The sequence below is a fragment of the Schistocerca serialis genome, chromosome 2 (genome assembly GCF_023864345.2).
Source record: "Schistocerca serialis cubense isolate TAMUIC-IGC-003099 chromosome 2, iqSchSeri2.2, whole genome shotgun sequence".
NCBI classification, from domain to species: Eukaryota; Metazoa; Arthropoda; class Insecta; order Orthoptera; family Acrididae; genus Schistocerca; species Schistocerca serialis.
Window position 1 is genome coordinate 972745540 of NC_064639.1, and position 23177 is coordinate 972768716.

General features: G+C 43.6%; 1 protein-coding gene across 1 annotated transcript in view; it reads right to left on the minus strand.

The window, feature by feature from the left end:
• The window catches only part of LOC126458375 (polypeptide N-acetylgalactosaminyltransferase 1-like), a 361706-nt gene that overhangs the window by 9544 nt on the left and 328985 nt on the right, over positions 1–23177 (minus strand). Inside the window, exon 11 of the mRNA XM_050095350.1 lies at positions 3857–4141. Within this exon, the coding sequence (XP_049951307.1) occupies positions 3857–4141 (285 nt within the window). The remainder of the gene's footprint in view (positions 1–3856; positions 4142–23177) is intronic.

Sequence of the window (23177 nt, forward strand, 5' to 3'; positions counted from 1 at the left end):
AAATTAATGATATGTGTGTGTCACTGCTTACTAAATCAGTACAGTATAATATCAGGAGAAAGCAAATCAGAGGAATACATCGCTGGAAAAATTGTGAAATACATACCATGCAATCAATTTAACAACTTTGAAACCATCATAATTTAAACAATATAAAATCACTGTGCATACTCAGCATTATCAGTATTTTACTTAGGACTACATTTGTCAAAACAAGTCTGCGTATTACAGTTCTGGAAGTGTGTGAGTGGAGGGCATAGTATTTGTTTTGGTCATTTCTGTCTAAGTTTGGAAACAGTCATTGTCTCTGACATTTGCTTCCTCAGTGCAAGATTTTTCCCCTTTCTGGTTTGTCGCAGTTAACTTCCTGTTAAGTTTGTTCTAGGCAGTAGGCATGCTCATCCTCTGAATGGAACATTCTCTGCAACTAGTCAGGCTGAAGCACTGTTCACATGTGCTCTCTTCCAGGGAAAGAACTAGAATGTACAATTCCTTGCTATTTTTGAGACTCTTACTTTTCATCCTCCACTATTCTCCATGAATTTCACACTGTTTCAAACTTGAGGCTGAGTTTACATCCCAAGAGTGAAACATGCCAGGTGTTCAGTGACTATTTGGGGAGCCATATCAACATATTCCACAGGCCCCATGGTTACTCTGTAAGGCTGCACTGCTGCCAAGGACTATGTGACCATTTTGTTAGATCAGGTCCATCCCATGGTAAATTATTTGTTCCCCAGTGGTGATGCCGTGTTCTAAGACAGCAGATCCTCTCATAACACAGCTCGCATTGTCCAGGACTGGTTTTGTGACCACGAGGGTGAGTTATTGCATCTTCCCTGCCCACCACAGTCACTATATATCAATGTTATAGATCCTTTGTGGTCTACTTTTGAAAGAGGGGTGCGTGATTGCTATCCACCTCATTCATCATCATCTGAACGTTCCACTATTTTGCAGGAAGAATGATATAAGATACCATTGAAAACCATACGGAACCTATATTTATCCATTCTGGGATGCCTGGAAGCTGTTTTGAGTGTCAACAGTTTTCCCACACTGCATTAGGCATAGCAGTGTGTTGCTTTTGGCATTTCCATATTTTTGTCCATTCCCTGTAGGTCTCCATACTATCATGCATTTTGTTTTTTATTTGTTAATGAGTAGCCCTACTTTACTTGCTGCTAGAATGATCCTTTTGCACATATCTCCAAGATCTTCTCCACTCTCACTAAAAAAAGGGAATTATCCAAATCAGAAAGTAATCTGTAGATATGATGCACATTTACAGTCAAACAAATGATTACAGTTTTAGAAAAATTGGATGATTTATTCAAGAGAAAGAGCTTTACAAATTGAACAAGTCAATAATGCATTGGTCTGCCTCCGGCCCTTGTGCAAGTAGTTATTTGGCTTGCATTGATTGTTAGATGTCCTCCTGATGGACATCGTGCCAGATTGTGTCCAATTGGCACATTAGATCATCAAAATCCTGAGATGGTTGGAGGGCCGTGCCAATAACGCTCCAAACATTTTCAACTGGGGAGAGTTCCAGCGACCTTACTGGCCAAGATAGGGTCTGTCAGGCACAAAGACAAGCAGTAGAAACTGTAGCTGTGTGCAGATGGCATTATGTCACTGAAATGTAAGCCTAGTATGGCTTGTGCCTCCAGACACGTCTTTGACCTCATTGACTGGGGTAGAACTGTCTTTAGTGATGAGTCCCGCTTTGAACTGTGATCCAATGACCAGTTAAGACGTGTTTGGAGACACCATGGACAGCAGTGGAATACCAAACTGACTGTCGCCCACCATATTGCTCGACAGACAGGACTGATGGTCGCGGGTGCCGTTTCTTTACACAGCAGGACCCCTATGGTAGTCATTTATGAGACCCTTACAGCACAGCGGCATGTTGATGTATTCTATGCCCCATTTTGTTGTCCTCCATGACAAGCCATCCTATGCTGACATTTCAGCGAGATAATGGCTGCTCACACACGGCGAGAGTTGGTGCTTGTCTTCGCCAGCAAGGTCGCTGGATCTCTTTCCAACTGAGAACGTTTGGAGCTTTACGGGCAGGGCCCACCAACCATCTCGGGATTTTGACGATCTAATGCGCCAGTTGGTCAGAGTTAGGCACGATATCCCTCAGGAGGACATTCACCTCTTTGTCAATCAATGCCAAGCTGAGTAACTGCTTGCGTAAAGGGCAGAGATGGACGAACACATTACTAAGCTGCAGAACTATAGACCTGTATCTCTAACGTCTATCAGTTGTAGAATTTTGGAACACGTATTATGTCCGAGTATAATGACTTTTCTGGAGACTAGAAATCTGTCGGAATGAGCATGGGTTTCGAAAAAGACGATCATGTGAAACCCAGCTCGCACTATTCGTCCACGAGACTCAGAGGGCCATAGACACGGGTTCCCAGGTAGATGCCATGTTTCTTGACTTCCGCAAGGCGTTTGATACAGTTCCCCACAGTCGTTTAATGAACAAAGTAAGAGCATATGGACTATCAGACCAATTGTGTTATTGGACTGAAGAGTTCCTAGATAACAGAACGCAGCATATCATTCTCAATAGAGAGAAGTTTTCCGAAGTAAGAGTGATTTCAGGTGCGCCGCAGGGCAGTGTCGTAGGACCGTTGCTATTCACAATATACATAAATGACCTTGTGGATGACATCGGAAGTTCACTGAGGCTTTTGCGGATGATGCTGAGGTATATCGAGAGGTTGTAACAATGGAAAATTGTACTGAAATGCAGGAGGATCTGCAGCGCATTGACGCATGGTGCAGGGAATGGCAATTGAATCTCAATGTAGACAAGTGTAATGTGCTGCGAATACATAGAAAGAAAGATCCCTTATCATTTAGCTACAATATAGCAAGTCAGCAACTGGAAGCAGTTAATTCCATAAATTATCTGGGAGTAAGCATTAGGAGTGATTTAAAATGGAATGATCATATAAAGCAGATGCCAGACCAAGATTCATTGGAAGAATCTTAAGGAAACGCAATCTGGAAACAAAGGAAGTAGGTTACAGTACGCTTGTTCGCCAACTGCTTGAATACTGCTCAGCAGTGTGGGATCCGTACCAGATAGGTTTGATAGGAGAGAGAGAGAAGATCCAATGGAGAGCAGCGCGCTTCGTTACAGGATCATTTAGTAATCGCGAAAGCGTTACGGAGATGATAGATAAACTCCAGTGGAAGACTCTGCAGGAGAGACGCTCAGTAGCTCGGTACGGGCTTTTGTTGAAGTTTCGAGAACATACCTTCACCGAGGAGTCAAGCAGTATATTGCTCCCTCCTACCTATATCTCGCGAAGAGATCACGAGGATAAAATCAGAGAGATTAGAGCCCACACAGAGGCATACCGACAATCCTCCTTTCCACGAACAATACGAGACTGGAATAGAAGGGAGAACCGATAGAGGTACTCAAGATACCCTCCCCCACACACCATCAGCTGGCTTGCGGAGTATGGATGTAGATGTAGAATTTGTGAAGCCCTTTCTTTGGAATAAATCATACAGTAATCATTGTCGGTAAATGTACATCAAGTCAGCCAATTTCCGTCCCATTAGGGTAATTCTTTCATGATGCGTCTTTTTTTGTGTCTTAAGAGTGTACAAATGGTTTTGATAAACTGACCACTGGATGTTTATAAGCCCTGTGGCCCTCCACTTGCATCCACACCTATGTAAGAATATGGGGTCACTTTGAAAAAACCTCGTATAATCGACTTCTGCAGACTTGTTTGAGCTGAGGTCGTTTTAGTGGCATGTCTTACTGGACTGAGATAACGACAAAGGGAAAACTAGGGGGTGGAGGGAGACGCACCTTCTGGCTGTACCGCCACCGCTGGCGGCCCAGACCGGAGCATGCGGCGAGCGCTGCAACGGCGAGGGCGCGCTGCGGCCGCTCGGGCGCCTCCAGGCACAGCGCCTCGTCCGTGGCGAGCGGCCCGGGTTCGGAGCCCGGCCGCGGCATCACGAAGGCGGCCAGCAGGTGCGCGCGCGGGCTGCCGCCCCCGCAAGGCCCCAGCGACGCGGGGCCGGCCGGCTGGTTGACGCTGGGACGTGGCGCCGGTCGCCGCGCGCACAGACCCGACTCCTGGTGCACCAGCTGCCGGCAGGACACCAAAGGAGGTTGCGTTGCAAGCAAATACGACTTTGAAAATTCATACAAACTTATTAGTACAGTTTGTCAGGCACTCTCTCGACTTCATTTCGTAGGAGTCCGCCCCCGGTAGCTGAGTGTTCAGCGCGACAGAATGTCAGTACTAAGGGCCCGGGTTCGATTCCCGGCTGGGTCGGAGATTTTCTCCACTCAGGAACTGGGTGTTCTGTTGTCCTAATCAGGCTCACAGAACCCTACTTGGAATGAGTCCTCACCAATTTGGATTTCGGAAAGGAAAAAGCATTGATGATGCAATAAACAGAGCTCTAGAAATTACACAAAACACAGACAAAACATACTCTTTGGCAATCATGATCGACATCGCAGGAGCATTTGACAACCTGTGGTGGCCAGCACTGTTTCTGAGGTTACGCCAGATGGAAGTAACCGCAGCCCTATACAACAGTTTATTAGACTACTGCAGGGACAAAATAGTGGAATGGCATGTGGGCAACCGGAAGGTAATAAGGAAAATTATCAAAGGGTGTCCGCGGGGATCGATCTCTGAGCCCATCTTCTGGGACATAATTTTTGAACCCCTCCTTCAACTGCTGGATGAGGATATGAGGACAGACGGAGCTGTCGCTTATGCAGATGACCTACTGGTGGTCGTTACAGCAAATACCAGAGCCCAGCTAGAGGAGAAGGCGAGTGGCGTACTGCAAACAATAACACAATGGTGCAACACAAACAAGCTCAAGATGTTGTTGTTGTTGTGGTCTTCAGTCCTGAGACTGGTTTGATGCAGCTCTCCATACTACTCTATCCTGTGCAAGCTTCTTCATCTCCCAGTACTTACTGCAACCTACATCCTTCTGAATCTGCTTAGTGTATTCATCTCTTGGTCTCCCTCTACGAGTTTTACCCTCCACGCTGCCCTCCAATACTAAATTGGTGATCCCTTGATGTCTCGGAACATGTCCTACCAACCGATCCCTTCTTCTAGTCAAGTTGTGCCACAAACTTCTCTTCTCCCCAATCCTATTCAATACTTCCTCATTAGTTACGTGATCTACCCATGTAATCTTCAGCATTCTTCTGTAGCACCACATTTCGAAAGCTTCTATTCTCTTCTTGTCTAAATTATTTATCGTCCACGTTTCACTTCCGTACATGGCTACACTCCATACAAATACTTTCAGAAACGACTTCCTGACACTTAAATCTATACTCGGTGTTAACAAATTTCTCTTCTTCAGAAATGCTTTCCTTGCCATAGCCAGTCTACATTTTATATCCTCTCTACTTCGACCATCATCAGTTATTTTGCTCTCCAAATAGCAAAACTCCTTTGCTACTTTAAGTGTCTCATTTCCTAATCTAATTCCCTCAGCATCACCCGACTTAATTCGACTACATTCCATTATCCTCGTTTTGCTTTTGTGGATGTTCATCTTATATCCTCCTTTCAAGACATTATTCATTCCGTTCAACTGCTCTTCCAAGTCCTTTGCTGTCTCTGACAGAATTACAATGTCATCGGCGAACCTCAAAGTTCTTATTTCTTCTCCATGGATTTTAAAAAGCTACTCCGAATTTTTATTTTGTTTCCTTCACTGCTTGCTCAATATACAGATTGAATAACATCGGGGACAGGCTACAACCCTGTCTCACTCCCTTCCCAACCACTGCTTCCCTTGCATGTCCCTCGACTCTTATAACTGCCATCTGGTTTCTGTACAAATTGTAAATAGCTTTTCGCTCCATGTATTTTACTCCTGCCACCTTCAGAATCTGTAAGAGAGTATTCCAGTCAACATTGTCAAAAGCTTTCTCTAAGTCTACAAATGCTAGAAACGTAGGATTGCCTTTCCTTAATCTAGCTTCTAAGATAAGTCGTAGGGTCAGTATTGCCTCACGTGTTCCCATATTTCTACGGAATCCAAACTGATCTTCTCCGAGGTCGGCTTCTACTAGTTTTTCCATTCGTCTGTAAAGAATTCGTTTTAGCATTTTGCAGCCGTGACTTATTAAACTGATAGTTCGGTAATTCTCACATCTGTCAACACCTGCTTTCTTTGGGATTGGAATTATTATATTCTCCTTGAAGTCTGGGAGTATTTCGCCTGTCTCATACATCTTGCTCACCAGATGGTAGAGTTTTGTCAGGACTGGCTCTCCAAAGGCTGTCAGTAGTTCTAATGGAATGTTGTCTACTCCCGGAGCTTTGTTTTGACTCAGGTCTTTCAGTGCTCTGTCAAACTCTTCACGCAGTATCATATCTCCCATTTCATCTTCATCTACATCCTCATCCATTTCCATAATATTGTCCTCAAATACATCGCCCTTGTATAGACCCTCTATATACTCCTTCCACCTTTCTGCTTTCCCTTCTTTGCTTAGAACTGGGTTTCCATCTGAGCTCTTGATATTCATACAAGTTGTTCTCTTATCTTCAAAGGTCTCTTTAATTTTCCTGCAGGCAGTATCTATCTTACCCCTAGTGAGATAAGCCTCTACATCCTTACATTTGTTCTCTAGCCATCCCTGCTTAGCCATTTTGCACTTCCTGTCGATCTCATTTTTGAGACGTTTGTATTCCTTTTTGCCTGCTTCATTTACTGCATTTTTATATTTTCTCCTTTCATCAATTAAATTCAATATTTCTGCTGTTACCAAAGGATTTCTACTAACCCTTTTCTTTTTACCTACTTGATCCTCTGCTGCCTTCACCAATTCATCCCTCAAAGCTACCAATTCTTCTTCTACTGTATTTCTTTCCCCCATTCTTGTCAATTGTTCCCTTATGCTCTCCCTGAAACTCTGTACAACCTCTGGTTTAGTCAGTTTATTCAGGTCCCATCTCCTTAAATTCCCACCTTTTTGCAGTTTCTTCAGTTTTAATCTACAGTTCATAATCAATAGATTGTGGTCAGAGCCCACATCTGCCCCTGGAAATGTCTTACAATTTAAAACCTGGTTCCTAAATCACTGTCTTACCATTATATAATCTATGTGAAACCTGTCAGTATCTCTAGGCTTCTTCCATGTATACAATCTTCTTTTATGATTCTTGAACCAAGTATTAGCTATGATTAAGTTGTGCTCTGTGCAAGATTCTACCAGGCGGCTTTCTCATTCGTTTCTTACCCCCAATCCATATTCACCTACTACGTTTCCTTCTCTCTCTACGTTTCCTTCTCTCTCAAGCTCAAGTTAGCGGGCAACAAAACAACATACACACTTCTGAAAGGACAACTCAGATGTAATCCATCAATAAGATAGAGAACAACATAAAGAGAACGACAGTAACCCGCTACTTGGGCGTATACATGGATGAAAAGCTGAACTTCCATGAACACATCAGAATAACAACAGAGAAGTGTCCTAATCATCATCATTTCATCCCCATCGACGCGCAAGTCGCCGAAGTGGCGTCCAATCGAAAAACTTGCACCCGGCGAACGGTTTACCCGATTTGATGCCCTAGTCATACGACTTTTACATTATATTTTGTAGGACATACGGAGTGGCCATCTGTAGAAATTTATCCAGTGGGTGGAGGGACAAGATTCCAGAAGCACCATTGTTTAATATAACTGATTAGCCGAGCCTGACAACATGTCGTGCACCAATAAAAAACTTTATAGGAAGTGCACAAATCTTACTGTATCTTACTAAACGTTTCCTAGTTATTCAATCAATGCATATTATAAAAATGGATGTGTGTACGGTTTTTTTTTCTCCACATCTCCTCAACCACTGGGTCGATTTCAGCCAAACTTGGTACACATTCGGGGGTTGTGACAAAAGTAATGAGACTGATTTTTTTATCTACCAAAGTTTTTATTTTTTTCAAACAACGATATTATCGCATTCAAAGTAGTTTCCTTCGGCAGCTTTACACCAGCGTGGTTGTCGTTCCCAGCCTTAGTAACATCGCTGAAAGGCCTCAACTAATAGAGCCTTTAACATGCCAGTCACGTATACCCTCCAAACAGAAAAATATTTATATAATATTCACATTTAGTGTAACCTCCCAACAGAAAAATGTCGTTTAAGTTCCCAATAGGAAAATTTCGTTCCAATAATAAAATTTCTAGTTTTATTGTGACCTTCCATTAAAGACTGACTGCATATCGAGATTAATAAGTTTTGACGTCAGCAGCGCTGCGTCATGAGCCTGTGAAATCATCCTGAATAAACTGAAAAATTCTGATCTCACAGTGATGTCGCCGGATAACGCTATCTATATATCTGCTCCTATAAGAAATTTTTGGCACAGCCCAGTGCAATGCTGGCCACTAGACTTTCATTTGTACGGAAATAACTGATTTCCTTTTGCTTAATTAACGTGAGTATACACAGGAAAAATTCGTGAAATCTTTAAACTCAGATAAATGACTGGCAAAAGTTTTCTTCAGAACAAAAGTTATTACTGAAACATTTTTGCAAGGATTTACATGGGACTTTAGCATTAGAATTGTGGTTAAATCAGTTGTGGCAGTTAACATATGTATGCGGTAACAAAGAACAATATATATATATATATATATATATATATATATATATATATATATATGAGGGGCGTTCAGAAAGTAAGCTCCGATCGGTCGCGAAATGGAAACGACTATGAAAATCCGATAAAGCTTTGCACAGATGTGTTGGGTAGTGTCTCTAGTATAACCCCAGTTAGCATCACGTCGCTCTTCTCATTTCTGAGCTCGCAGTGAGTGCGTAAAGATGTCTAGAAAATAGTGTCTGCCGCCAAGTACGAGGGCCTGGTGAGAAATTTCGCCTGAAGCTATGCAGCTAACATTACATAACTGTCGTGCTGTTTTGTCTTCACGACAATTCTCAGCCGCATTCTGCAGGGGCAATGAAGATGCTCCTGCATCGTTTTCAAATGGAAATGTTAGATTACCCACAATACAGTCCGCAATTGTCTCCCCCTGAGTTTCATCTCTGGTCACATGAACCGCTGTCTTTGAAGACAACATTTTGACACAGACAACGAGGTGTAGGCCAGCGTGGAGAATTGGCGGAAAGCACTGGCGGCTGCCTTCTATGATGAGGCTATTGAAAAGTTGGTACAACGCTATGACAAAAGTCTAAGTCAGAACGGCGACTACGTAGAGAAGTAGCTGAAAGGTGTAGCTAATTGTTACAAGTAAAACATTTCTGATGTTCACTGTGGTTTCAATTTGGCAATCAATCGGAGCTTACTTTCTGAACAGGCCTCGTATATATATATATCGCTCAGGCGCCGCCATCGTTCTGCATGACCGGCCCAACACAAGTCAACCGCTGCACTGCCCTGTCCGAACTCCATAACTTGTGCTCTGTGCGAGCTAAAAAACTCGATTGCTCTCTGCGAGCTACTAAACTCGACGTACTGCCAACACCGCTCTGATCTGCGATTCTATTGTAGCATAGTTATTCCATATCGCAGGCAGCATGTGAGCAATCCATCGAAATTACGTCTGCTCAAATGCCCTAATGAATAGTAATGAACCCCTTACACACGTTCTTTTGAATTATCTCCAGAGTCCCAAAACGACGTCCTTTTAAGACACTTTTCAATTTCTGGAAAGGAAAAAAGTTGACAAGTACTCAGATCAGGTGAATAGGGAGGCTGTGGAACAACAGGAATTCCTTTTGACGTAAAAAATTCCGCGGTGAAAGTGGCCTTATGACATGGGGCGTTGTCATGACGCAGCATCCAGTTGTCTGCAACGTCCGGTCTCACTAGATTCACCCTTTTCCTGAGCCTTTCAAGGACATCTTTTTAAAACATTTGGTTGCTCTCACAACAAGAGTGCACACGTTCGACGTTCTCGTCGGTTTTTGAAGGTGAAGTCGCCTTGAGCGAGGCTCATCTTCATCGCGTTCTTGGCTTACCAAAAATGGTTTGTGCCAGTGGAAAACTTGTGCTCTTTATAAGGAATGTTCCCCTTAGGCCTATTTCAACTTTTTAAACGTCACACTCGCGGACTCTACATGCTTAACACGAAACTTGATTGCATATCTTTGCTCTAAATTCCGCTGGGTCATTTTCGTAACACAACAAAAACAGAACTTAACTAATGGCGCTCTCAAAAAATTACGTGAAGGCTGTACGCAGTTGAAACTTGGACTGACCATCTGGAAGGGATGAGCACACCAACACCAGTCTGCGGAGGTGGAACAACACAGCGTTGCCAGATCGATCACCGTGTTGTCAGTTTTTCTTTTCTCACACACTCGCATCCGTTAGTGTCAGGCAATGAACTCTTTCGAAGTAAGAACCACATACCTATCGTAATTTAAAAGATGTGGTGTCATAAACACTGAGGTAGTTGAAAGAATGCTGCACCAAGTTTGAAGTTTTAATACATTTATTCTTTACTACTAAGACATTCCTACAACCAGTCAAATATATTCCTGACACCTTGCAGCATTTTTGACAGCTTTCAACTACAAAGCACAAATGACTGTAGGAGAAAACTACAGCCATTTATAGAGGTATAAGAAGCGTTGCCATAGAGGTGTTTACAAAATTGCTTTGTACACATGCTAAGTAGCTGCGCGCAGGATAGAAACTGTTTGGGATCCTGTTTCTTAATCTGGATACAGCAGTTATACAATTGTACAGTATCTATCTTTCTTTGTACAACTGTTTCACAATTTCAATGATGATTTCAGGAATACATGGCAATGAAATTTTTTCAATACTTCACTGCAAATAATCTTTATTTATTGTTTTCGATTCTAGTAGAAAATTGGCGAAATGAATATCCAAACACTGCCGGGTTTGTCAGCTAATGTGTGTTGTACCTTAAAAAAGGTAAAGTTCTGCCTTCTGATCCCAGAAAGAACAGTCAGGCCCGACCGTCCACCGTGTCACCCTCTGCCAATGGCATCGCTGGATGTGATATGTAGGGGCATGTGGTCAGCACACTGATCCAAGGTCATGATCGAGTGCCTTTATCTTGGAAGTGCTACTGATTAGTCAAGCAGCTCCTCAGTTGGCCTCACAGGGCTGAGTGCACTCTGTTCCAATCCTCCCACCAAGCAAAAATTCCTGGCAGTACCAGGAATCAAACTCAGGCTCTCACGTGGCACTCAGTCGTGCGCTGACCACTCACCTACGAAGGTAGACTGTTATAGCTTAAAGTTAAGCATATTTCGCTAGTATAGCCACAGTACACCTTTCTGAGTTATTGATATGACCACAGACGTAGGGAACCTTCAATGATAACAACTATCAGGTTGATCAGTAGAACCAATTCTTAACAGCTTAACTGCTGAACCAAAATAGTCTCGTTTCCCTGCTTTGGCTTGCAGCTGTGCAGCCATGACAGCTGGTCTATAGAAAAAATTGTTCAAATGGCTCTGAGCAGTATGGGACTTCACATCTGAGGTCATCAGTCCCTTAGAACTTAGAATACTTAAACCTAACTAATCTAAGGACATCACACACATCCATGCCCGAGGCAGGATTCGAACATGCGACCGTAGCGGTCGCGCGGTTCCAGACTGAAGCGCCTAGAACCGCTCGGTCCCTGCGGCCGGCAGTCTATAGAATTCATAACTTTATGGCCGGATGTTGCACAACACTGCAACCCATGTACGAGGGTCATTCAATAATTAATGCCCCATTTTTTTCTCAGAACATATTTATTGTTAAGAGTCAGAATTTGGTGACAACTCGTATGTATCAACATGTCTTGTCCATGTCCTATTTTTCTACGTAGTCTCCATCACGTTTTACGGTCGTATGGCAACGTTGTGGAAGAGCATGTATTCCCTGCTGGTAAAAGCTCTTGTCCTGTAGGAGTAGCCATGTTTTCACTGCACGACTGACACTCTCGTCATCTTCAAAGTGTGTTACCTGTAGGGAATCTTTAAGCAGCCCAAAGAGATGGAAGCCCAAGGGTGCCAGGTCTGGACTGTAGGGGAATAAGGCAATGATCTCCAACACAATTTGGCGATATGTTCCCAGGTTCTCAGACTTGTGTGTGGGCGTGCATTATCCTGTTGGAGCAAGATTTCTACTCGATTCTTGTCTGATCAACACTCTAAAAATGGTTCTTGAGTTTATTCAGAGTCTTCACATATGCCCCTGAGTTGATGGTTGACCCTCTTGGCATCACATCAACGAGAATGACACCTGACAATCCATGAAGACTGTTACAATGACTTTTCCGGCATAAGGGTGAAACACCCCCGTTTAAATTCCTTCATTGGGTTTGTGTAATATATCGAAGCCGCCAAAGAGTTAATTATTATGATTATATGACCGTGTGCTTAATGGATTAAGGCTATCGGTTTTCCTGCTGTGGTTTCGGGGGTATTTCAACCGAGTGCGGCTGTTCTGAGATTGAATAGTGGAAATGATAGAAAGTTTGTCTATCATTAAGGACCACAAAGGTTGCGATGTACAAACTGATATATATATTTCCTACCAACGCACAAATGCTGAGGCAGTTGCTACCTTCGCCTTACACGCCTAATCACAGTTATATCTTTTTATTGGTTGTTGATTGTCAGTACTTCGTCACACGCAATGCTGATGGTTAACATTGAAACAATCCTCACTGCAACCCATGGTTGTTGCTGGCCGACGCGGTTGACGCGAAACACGTAATTCGACACTTGTCACTTTCTGTTTCATATCACTCGCGAATCGGTATCGATGAGGGTCCACCCTGCGACGATTAGGGGGACGCGCTCATCTGCCACACTCTGGTAAATTTACTTGACCACCATTCTTGCCCATCTCTCCAGTACCACCGCTCACTCGACACTCTCCATTACTACTCCGCACTCGACACTCGTCTCACTGCCTCCTGCAGCGCTTGACAATCGACTCCTGTCTACTATCGACCTGGGTGTCGGATACTAGCATCTATGTTCGTGGGATCACGGATCCCTTACAAGGGGTTGTCTTGAATTTCTTATTTTGTGGTGAATGAGGATGATGCCATTCCATGGACTGCCTTTTTGTTTCTGGCACAAAGTGGTGCACCCAGCTTTTGTCCCCTGTAACGATCTGTGACAAAGGCCTCTCCGTGGGCCTCGAAACGCTCCAACAATTCAGATGAAATGGCCTTTCTTTGAATCCTGTGGTCCGCTGTGAGCATTCGTGGAACCTATGGTGAGCACCTCTTTGAATATCATAGAGTCTCGATCATTGTAGACGCACTTCCGATGCTGACCGGCAACTGTAGAGCCAATTGTCGAGTTGGGATGCGGTGGTTGGCACGAATAATGGCATCCGCACGATTCAGCACGTCTGGAGCAGTGGCTGTGGCAGGACGTCCCGAGCGTAGCTGATCATGGAGCTCTTTTTCTGCATTTCCTCAGGCTGTAACTTTCTTTGCTCATCGCGCAGCTGTACTTCTGTCAACTGCAACATCGCCATTCATTGCACACATACGTTTATGGATGTTCGCCACGGCTTCTTTTTCTGCACGCAAGAATTCAATAACAGCAATTGTTCAAATGGCTCTGAGCATTATGGGACTTAACAGCTATGGTCATCAGTCCCCTAGAACTTAGAACTACTTAAACCTAACTAACCTAAGGACGTCACACAACACCCAGTCATCACGAGGCAGAGAAAATCCCCGACCCCGCCGGGAATCGAACCAGGGAACCCGGGCGCGGGAAGCGAGAACGCTACCGCACGACCACGAGCTGCGGACCAGTAACAGCACGCGGCTTGTAATGAGTCGTATGTAGACGCCAGTTTGACGCTGTAGTACGGCTCTGCCATCTGCCAGAACGGTTCGGAACTTCACCGGCGCACAGAACACACATCAGATGTGATGCACCAACAAGGACGTTTGTCTATGTATATTAAAGGCTTCTTAAAAAATGTGGGCCATCGCTTATTGAACGACGCTTGTGATAAAGCTGCAGTATTTCTCGCTGCTTTTGGCAATGCTAAATCTGAAATTGAGTGGAATCAGAGACAATCAGTTCTAGAAATAAGTGAGAATTCTGAAAGTAGTAAAATCTACCAGAGATTCCCGCTCCCCCACTCGCCCTTACGGACGCCTATGAAAATAAATCGGGTTTTGTCTGACGTAGAAAGCTAGTGCGAATCACACCACTGATTGCGCTAGAAGCACTTACAACCAAAGATGGCGGTCTTCACTAGTCCCGTGCTCACTGTGAGTTTTGGTTTGAAGAAACTAATTCTACAACTGTGCAACGTAATATTAGTAACGAGCAGACAAAGGATCCTCCCAGTAGATCTACCATTTATGAATGACGTAATTGTTTCGTTGAAACAAGGTGCTCGGTAAGCCACGAAAAATCCTCAGGGCGACCGCCTGTGTCTGACGATGTCGTAGAGCAAGTGGGACAAAACTTTGTTTATAGTCCTACAAAATCGTTCCGGCGTTCTTGTAGTGAGTTGGGAGTCCCTCATATGACTCTTTAGCGTGCGTTAAGAAGACATTTGTATCTCAGATCGAAAAAATTAACAATGCTGCATGATCTAACACAGGGCTTCCCAACGTGTGGTCCGCGCACCCCTTAGGGGTCCGCCGGCTCTTTCTAGGGGGTCCGCGGCCACCTTTCAACAAATCGTGTAAAATAATGAGTAAAATTATTGAATAAAGACGTGAAAATCAAATTCATCACTTTTTTTCGTGTGAAAAACGTGTTCTTTTACTTAAGGTCGTTTTCCCAAGCAGCCTTTGCGGTTCCGAAGTGAGTACGCATACACAGTTTAGTGCCGGAGAATGCGGCTTCTCTGATCGACTGTTTCGCAACAATACGGGGGTCGTTTGTGACCCGGCTCACGACGCTAGGTGCGCTGAAACCTTTTACGCATGCGCGGAGCGAGCTATGTCGACCAATCACAGCGCTCGCTGGCACGTATGCGGCCCCAGTCATCGTTAAATGTTAAACTTGCTTTGTCAGTGCACTATTTCATAAGTCGATTTTTGACCAGTTTATTACTTCTAACATGGATCCGTGGCTGAAGTCGGGATCATTGAAGAAGGGTGCGGTTTCTCCATCGCCTTCACAACAAGGGAAGTTTCCAGTTGAAATTAATGAGGAGGGAGGACGACCAAAGGAAGAACAATCACAAGAAGCTCCAAAGACTATTGATACTTGGGGGGGGGGGGGGGCATTGGAAACATGGCACTTGTATTAAGAAACTTTCAGTTCAGTTTCCATGGGTTTCGCTCTGAAATTTAAAGTTACTATGCTCTTGACTGACTAGGGGTCCGCCATGTATTTTCGACTGTAGAAGGGGTCCGCCAGGTGAAAAGGTTGGGAAGCGCTGATCGAGCATACACGCATATTATTCATCTATATCTACGTGGATAGTCTGCAAATCACATTTAAGTGCCTGGCAGAGAGCTCATCGAACCCGGTTCTAGGCGCTACAGTCTGGAACCACGCGACCGCTACGGTCGCAGGTTCGAATCCTGCCTCGGGCATGGGTGTGTGTGATGTCCTTAGGTTAGTTAGGTTTAAGTAGTTCTAAGTTCTAGGGGACTGATGACCTCAGAAATTAAGTCCCATAGTGCTCAGAGCCATTTGAACCATTTTTCATCGAACCACCTGCACAATTATCTATTATTCCAATCTCGTGTAGCTCGCGGAAAGAATGAACACTTATATCTTTCCGTACGAGCTCTGATTTCCCTTATTTTATCGTGGTGATAGTTCCGCCCTATGTAGGTCAGTGTCAACAAAATATTTTCGCATTCGAAGGAGAAAGCTGGTTATTGGGATTTCGTAAGAAGATTCCGTCGCAACGAAAAACGCCTTTATTTTAATGATTTCCAGCCCAAATCGTGCATCATTTCTGTGACACTCTCTCCCATATTTCGCGATTATACAAAACGTGCTGCCTTTCTTTGAACTTTTTCGATGTACTCCGTCAGTCCTACCTGGTAAGGATCCCACACCGCGTAGCAGTATTGTAAAGAGGACGGACAAGCGTAGTGTAGGCAGCCTCCTTAGTAGGTCTGTTACATTTTCTAAGCGTCCTGCCAATAAAACGCAGTCTTTGGTTAGCCTTCCCCACAACATTTTCTGTGTGTTCCTTATAATTTAAGTTCTTCCTAATTGTAATACCTAGGTATTTAGTTGAATTTAGATTAGATTGATTTATCGTGTAACATTGCTAGCAATGACTTTTGTGGAAACCTAACTTTGATTGGATAAAGACGAATTTTCAGTGAAAACAATTCGTTACTCATGTATTTTCTTCCTTGCGTGCACTCCGTGCCCGATTTGGGCCGAGCCTGTAGTTTCCGTATCCAGTTCATAGCCCTCAGTGGACTCAGATACAGAAACGTTTAGTTGTTCAGCTTTCTCCTTTGCCGCACGTTGATGCCGATCCGGTAGTTTTCATATCTGTCTAGTTACTTATTATAAGTGAACTGAAGGTGGGGGGAGAAGGGAAGGGATTACTGATGTCAGCTGCATCGGGACATTACGCGGAATCAGCGGCGACAAGTGAAAACATGTATTGGACCAGGATTCGAACCCGGAATCTGCTGCTTACTAGGCAGGTGCGCTAACATTGTGTCACGCAACAGCGTGGACTAACTTGCAATGCCCTACGGCCGACCCACATTCCCACCGAGCGCTACTTGCCCGCAGTCCCCGTGCGTTTCCTCCGTGCTCGCTACTTTTGACATTCCCGCAGGAGGTCGGATGTACTTGTGCATCCGCACTGAAGAAGGTGGATCCGTTGCCCATCCACGCGAATCAGTGATATGAATGCGCGGTGTCTGTTCTTTCGGACATGTCCAAAAGGACACTACGCATTCATTTACTTATTCTCAGTGGAGCAAGTCGTTAGCGACACGGAGTAACGAATAAGTGTGTCGCTCTCCATGTTTCGCTTTCCTCATGGAATTCGTGTCCGATTCGGATGGAGTCGGCAGTATTCGTAGGGTTGCGGTCACAACGCCATCGACATCGGGGTATTCCCCCGACGACCAACATTGGCTCTTGTCAAACCAGTACGCCACGTGTGTGGTCTCTGTGCAACCTATTTCATCGCCCGGGAGTACACGTTTCGGACGATGTCCAGCAGAGTTCAAATCAGTTTGTTTTCTTCGGTCGAATCTGGCGACGATTCCACACGCAATCCGGTACACGGATTGTGAGGAAGTTTGGTACAAGAAAGAAGGAATCTGAGGGATTCTGCGGATTAGAAGTATAGTAGTAACAGGGATACATCTCGGAATCTATGGTCTGAAATGGCTACTGTACCTTATGGGAAACCACACGTCTGAACAACTTAAAAACAATTATAATAATAATAATTTATTGGACGTTACCTTATATTACATTAAGCATGTTCTGTGACTGTCTAGCCATTTCAGCCGCATGTTTACACTTAATGCAGCATGTCCTCTCCAACATTGGCAAAAGCTATATCGGAAATTTTGGGCCTAGATTATAACCTAAAAGATTACGTATTCAAGTGCGAAAGGTGGCGTAACTGAATTTTGACGCATAAATACGAATTATCATCAATATATATTATTTCCCAGTGATGTTATTTGTCGGTAAGCCATATCTTCCGTACTTCGTAATCAGTATTAATGACAGACATCGTTACTGTTTGCGTTAAGAAACTTTATTTAGAACGCTTTCTTACATGGTCATTGTAGAAAGTGTCATCTGTTGACAATCTATTTAACTAACATACGACAGCTGTTAAAGCTGTTTAGATTCTTTACGCAAGCGTAGTGCCACTCGATATCGATCATACAGGTTGATGCAAAGAATTTAGAAGGTGCCATCTATCGGCAATCTAATTTTGCTATTATGCGCTAAGGCGGTAGGAGTTTTTTACTTTCTTTAAGCGAGCTTTGTGTACTGCGCAGGTAGACTGAATTACATCAACATTCATCATTACTGGTAAGTAACGTTTACTTCTATTAACTTATTTTATGTAAATTTTAACTCCTCATTACTCTACACCATCTGCAACGTTACACTACACTTCTCCTAATCTTAATATCATTATTCTGCACCAAAATTCCTGAGCTCCATTGCTGTAATTATGATAGTTTTATTGCCACCATATTCAATGCCAGCAGATATCGATGAACTGGATGTTTCGCAATTCTATTCGACGCAAAAGCGATGAATGTACTACAGTTAAAGAATATATCACCTCCAATTTGTTACCTGAAGAGGCAATGGTTTACCTCTGTTCTGTTTCTGTGCAACTTGAAGAAATAAATAACATTCAGTAGTATCTGTAGAACTTTTGAACTCTTATCTGTCCACTTTACCACCGTATCAATTGCTTTTAAAGAAAAATGCTAGTATTATGTTAATTTTAAATCTTGAGCTAATGTGGCATTATTTAATGCTGTAATATTAGTGGTACCTCACTTAAACGAGATTATCATTACTGCTAAATTCATTGACTGTGCTCGTACCCCACATTAGCCTCACACCTTCTGATTCAACCATGCCTTTCCAAATGATAAAACAACATTCCCAATAAAAATAGTCTTCGCTATGACCACTAACAAGGCGTAACGTCAAACGCTTCAAAGGGCAGGATTGTATTTACCAGAACCTGTTTTTTTGCATGTACAGTTAGATGTGGTTTTTCACGAGCTCATGTGTTCAGTTGTGTTTATACTTGCATTTACTTATCATTATTTATACTTGTATTTACTTATTTCTCTAATACTATATTACCTATCAGTGACTGATCAAGACAGAGTGCGGAGTGTTTGCAGGGGTCAACTAGTTATTATTACTTCTTACTGCTGTTTTTGTGTCAGTAGGCTGATGATACAGCCAAAAAGTAGAAATGATGATCGCATTATAGTTGCTGACATCCTTTTCAAAGAAGGTTTGTAAAATAAAGACGTTTAAAAAATAAAATTAATCTGACAAAGAAAATATCTGCATTTTTATGTTTTCCAATTAATCATATTGTACATAATGATGCCGATTTTTCACAATGAGACTAATATATGTTTCTGATATTCAAAATATATCTTTTATTAATAAATACTTGCATTTATTTATTTCTCCAGTACTGTATTACCTATCAGTGACTGATCAAGATAGAGCGCAAATTGTTCGCAGGGGTCAACTATTATTACTTCTTACTGGTGGTTTTGTGTCAGTAGGGTGGTGATTCTGTTATACGATATGGCTTGCAAATGTGGTGTATGTGTTTCCATTGGTCAGTGCTTCAAGTAATCAGCGCACCTTCTTTTAAAGTTTATATTTGTCTTTCAAACATATACTGAATGACGGTTTTTGAAGGTTAATTGATATATGTTTTGTGAATCTCTTTGAATAGTGCAGAATGTTTGTAATCTTGCTTTTCAGTGTCGCCACGAATCGTCCTGAGTACACAACAGAACATTTCTCTCTTTGTCTCATATATTCGTAAAAGCAAACGCTACAGTAACGATGACATCTTAGTCGACCGTAGCTGGCGCGCCGCTCACACGTAGGAGACGGCACGTTCAAATCTCCCGCCGGGCGAGATGGCTCTTCCATTAGTCGCTTTAGCCGATGGAAGAGGTTACACATACACGCCAGCAGAGGACGCTCAATTCACATGACCTCGCTGCCTGCGACTCTGATTGGCCGGCACTTCTTTTTAAGCAGCCGCTCTCAGAGCTTTCCTCCAAGCTCAGCGACTCACAAGACTCTGAGCAACCTTAACATAGAAAACTGCAGCGAGTGAAAATACATTGACGTAGCATGTTGCTACTAAGCATTACTGCGCATCAGAGACTTATCTCATTGTCTATGCATTCAAAACTGTTTGCATGAAGAACATTAATCTCACTGTATGTAACTCAGCACCACAGAAGTACCTACAGCATTTCAAGGGTATGTACACTGCCTAACAATTACTAAGGAAGAATTGACACCTGTTAAGGAACAACTGCCAGTTGCTATCGAACAACCGACAATTGCTATGGAGCAACCTACAGTTGCTACAAAACACCCGACCAATGATAGAAGAAGCAAATACGGGGGGCGGGACGTTTTAATTGCAGCAAACCTTGTGCATGAATGCTCCGCACTTACGATCGTGGACAAGTAGGTGGACAGCTCGAAACCAAAGTCATAGTAGTGAGTGAGTTCAAAAATACCATCTCGAGATTAAAAAGGCCGCTAAGGCGAAAATGCTAGGCGGAAGCATGCTGATGACTGTAGGTGGGCCACCATACCGCAAGAGGATCGATTTGTAGCCCTAGTAGATAAAAGGGACAGACATCTCACTCTTGGGCAGATCATTGGTACCGGTACACGTGTCTCTGCCAGAACCTTTTCACGGCAATTAAATTGGGCTGGTTTCTATGCTCAGAAATCTGTTAAATGCATCCCACTTAAACCACGCCATCCTCAAGAAAGAGTTCTTTGGTGAAGTGAGCACTCTGCAGTCAGCGCCGGCCGAAGTGGCCGTGCGGTTAAAGGCGCTGCAGTCTGGAACCGCAAGACCGCTACGGTCGCAGGTTCGAATCCTGCCTCGGGCATGGATGTTTGCGATGTCCTTAGGTTAGTTAGGTTTAACTAGTTCTAAGTTCTATGGGACTAATGACCTCAGCAGTTGAGTCCCATAGTGCTCAGAGCCATTTGAACCATCTGCAGTCAGCAACAGTGGCCCAGAGTGATGTTCTCCGACGAATCCCTCTTCACTGTGGCAAGTGATTCTGGCCACCAGTTAGTGTGGAGAGAGAGGGCAACATGCTACATACCACAGAATGTCCATGGACATCATCAGTATGGCCCAGGTGCTATGGCGTAGACAGGCATTATGCACAATGTTCGAACACTGCTCCACATCTTTGTGCGAGGTACCATTACAGCACAGAGGTATTGCGAGGAGATTATCCTGGATCATGTAGATCTCTTTATGAGTGCGGTAGGTCCGGACATTCTGTTTATGGATGTCAGAGTCCACACATTCGCGACCACTGAGGTATCAGAGACACTGGAAAGTGAAGATGTTGAATTTATGGTATGGCCTGCATATACCCGGGACCTAAACCCTATATAGCTTGCCTCGGACGATCTTCTCAGATTTCTAAACCAACACGCCCTCCCTAAACTGTGCCAGAATTAAAAACCGCCTTGAGAGAGGAGTGGGACAATACCCACGAAGGACTCCTCAAGAGTTTGGTAGCCAGCATGAATCATGAATAACAAGTGCATTAGTGCCTGAGGAGGGCATATTTCTTACTGAGAGTCCGATATCGTCCCTTATGTTGGACGTCTGACCAGTGTAAAAAAAAAAAAAAAAAAACAAAAAAAAAAAAACGTTGTGTCTGTTATCCTGCTTTCTCATGTACTCAAATCTGTACCATTTTTAGTTACAAATATACCGCTCCACCTCTATTACGTATGTTCTGTGTTTTTTGTTGTCCATCATTGCCTGTGAATATTCCTGTCCAGCAATGTGTCTGTTCCTTAGCAACTGTCAAGCAGTGTATATCTCATTTATTAAGTACATATGTAGTAAATAACCTCTTTGTAGGTGTCTGGTTGTCTTTATTGGCTTCCTCGACGACCGACGATCACATCAAAAGCTACACTCCAGCACTCATCTCCAAGCACAGAGCGTTGTGGCATTCGTCCCGCCCAAGAAGGTTAGAATAGGTCCCGCCAAAAATTGGTGACAAGGTACAGAGAGTAGAACTGACGAAGGAGATCGGATACGCTGTGACCAACCTGCCTAGCGATCATTTTGGTTCCACTGTGACCGCAACCTTATCCGTTCTTGTCACACGCTACAGTTTCTGCCACACTTGATAGGCCATGGCGTTAAATAGGAGGTTTCACACGCTGTGGCCAGCGGCCAGAATGCTGCTACTGCCTTCCAGCGACCACATGTAGCCATGCCTTGCCATTGCAGAGGCGACTGCCACACGCCAGAATTTCTGCGACTGCCTGTAGTGACCTATGTTAGGCAGTGGCGTGGAGATTCAATCTGGAATTATTTCAATTTGACAAGTTCAACTGTTGGAACTTCAGTTGTTAGCATTAATGCCATTGCAGCCATGGTGACTTTATCAGTACCAAGAAGGAAATCTTATTAAGGGAAGAGATACCACTCAAAATGGGGCATTCACGATTACACCCACAACTTGATAGGTTAGGAAAACAGCATTTGTTTAATGCTTGCATCAGTAAAGATGTTCAGCAATGAAAGTAACGATTAACAAATAATTAATGTTTTGGAATGAATATTTGTCTTGACATTACCGAATAATATGGGAGAATAGTCTTTACTTTTACTGGGACTGCCTAGATTGAGTGAGACCCACTACTGTAGCCAATGATGTGCTGACAACAAGAGTCATCGCCGACTAGCACTGATTGTAACGAAGTATGACTATCTCACCGTCACTCGGCAATTTTGGTAGGCAGCCCCGTCATCCAGAACCTACATTTCAGTATATGGAAACAGAAGACATTGCTGCTCACATGTAGGCATACCTCTCTACTCACTGCACAGCAACTGGCTCAGAGGTTACCATAGAAGCAACACCCTTGGACGCTTGATGTATGGAAACAGCCGCATGGGCTGTTATTTTGCAGTACAGATTGATAGAGCTCATGCAAAATACGGTGGCTCTGGCGTAGAAATGCATTTTCGTCGCGAGCGTTGGAAGAGTCCAAATCATCCTTCTGAATGGGTGGCCGCCTAATTTGACTGTCATCTATCGGCCTGCACACTTTGTCTGTTCTCGTTGCTGTCTCGTCACTATACAGCTTGGCACCACGGTCCTCGAGCAATGTAGATGGAAGGAAATTTCTTCACAATCAGGCATGTGCAATTAATTATATGCAATGCCATTAAATTTATGTCAGAGGAGGCAAACGAAGAAACAAAAACCTCATTTGTGCCTGAGAGGGTTGTAGGAACCGCTAGCTATTCCAGTTGCTGAATGCAGAGAATAAAGAAGGAAGGGGGAAGACATAGTTACAAGCACTTCACAAAGGTGCACTCCCCCGACAGACGCAGGAGAAGGGAGAGTCAATTTTACTTTTAGGTAATTTTACCTAATAGGTTATTAGG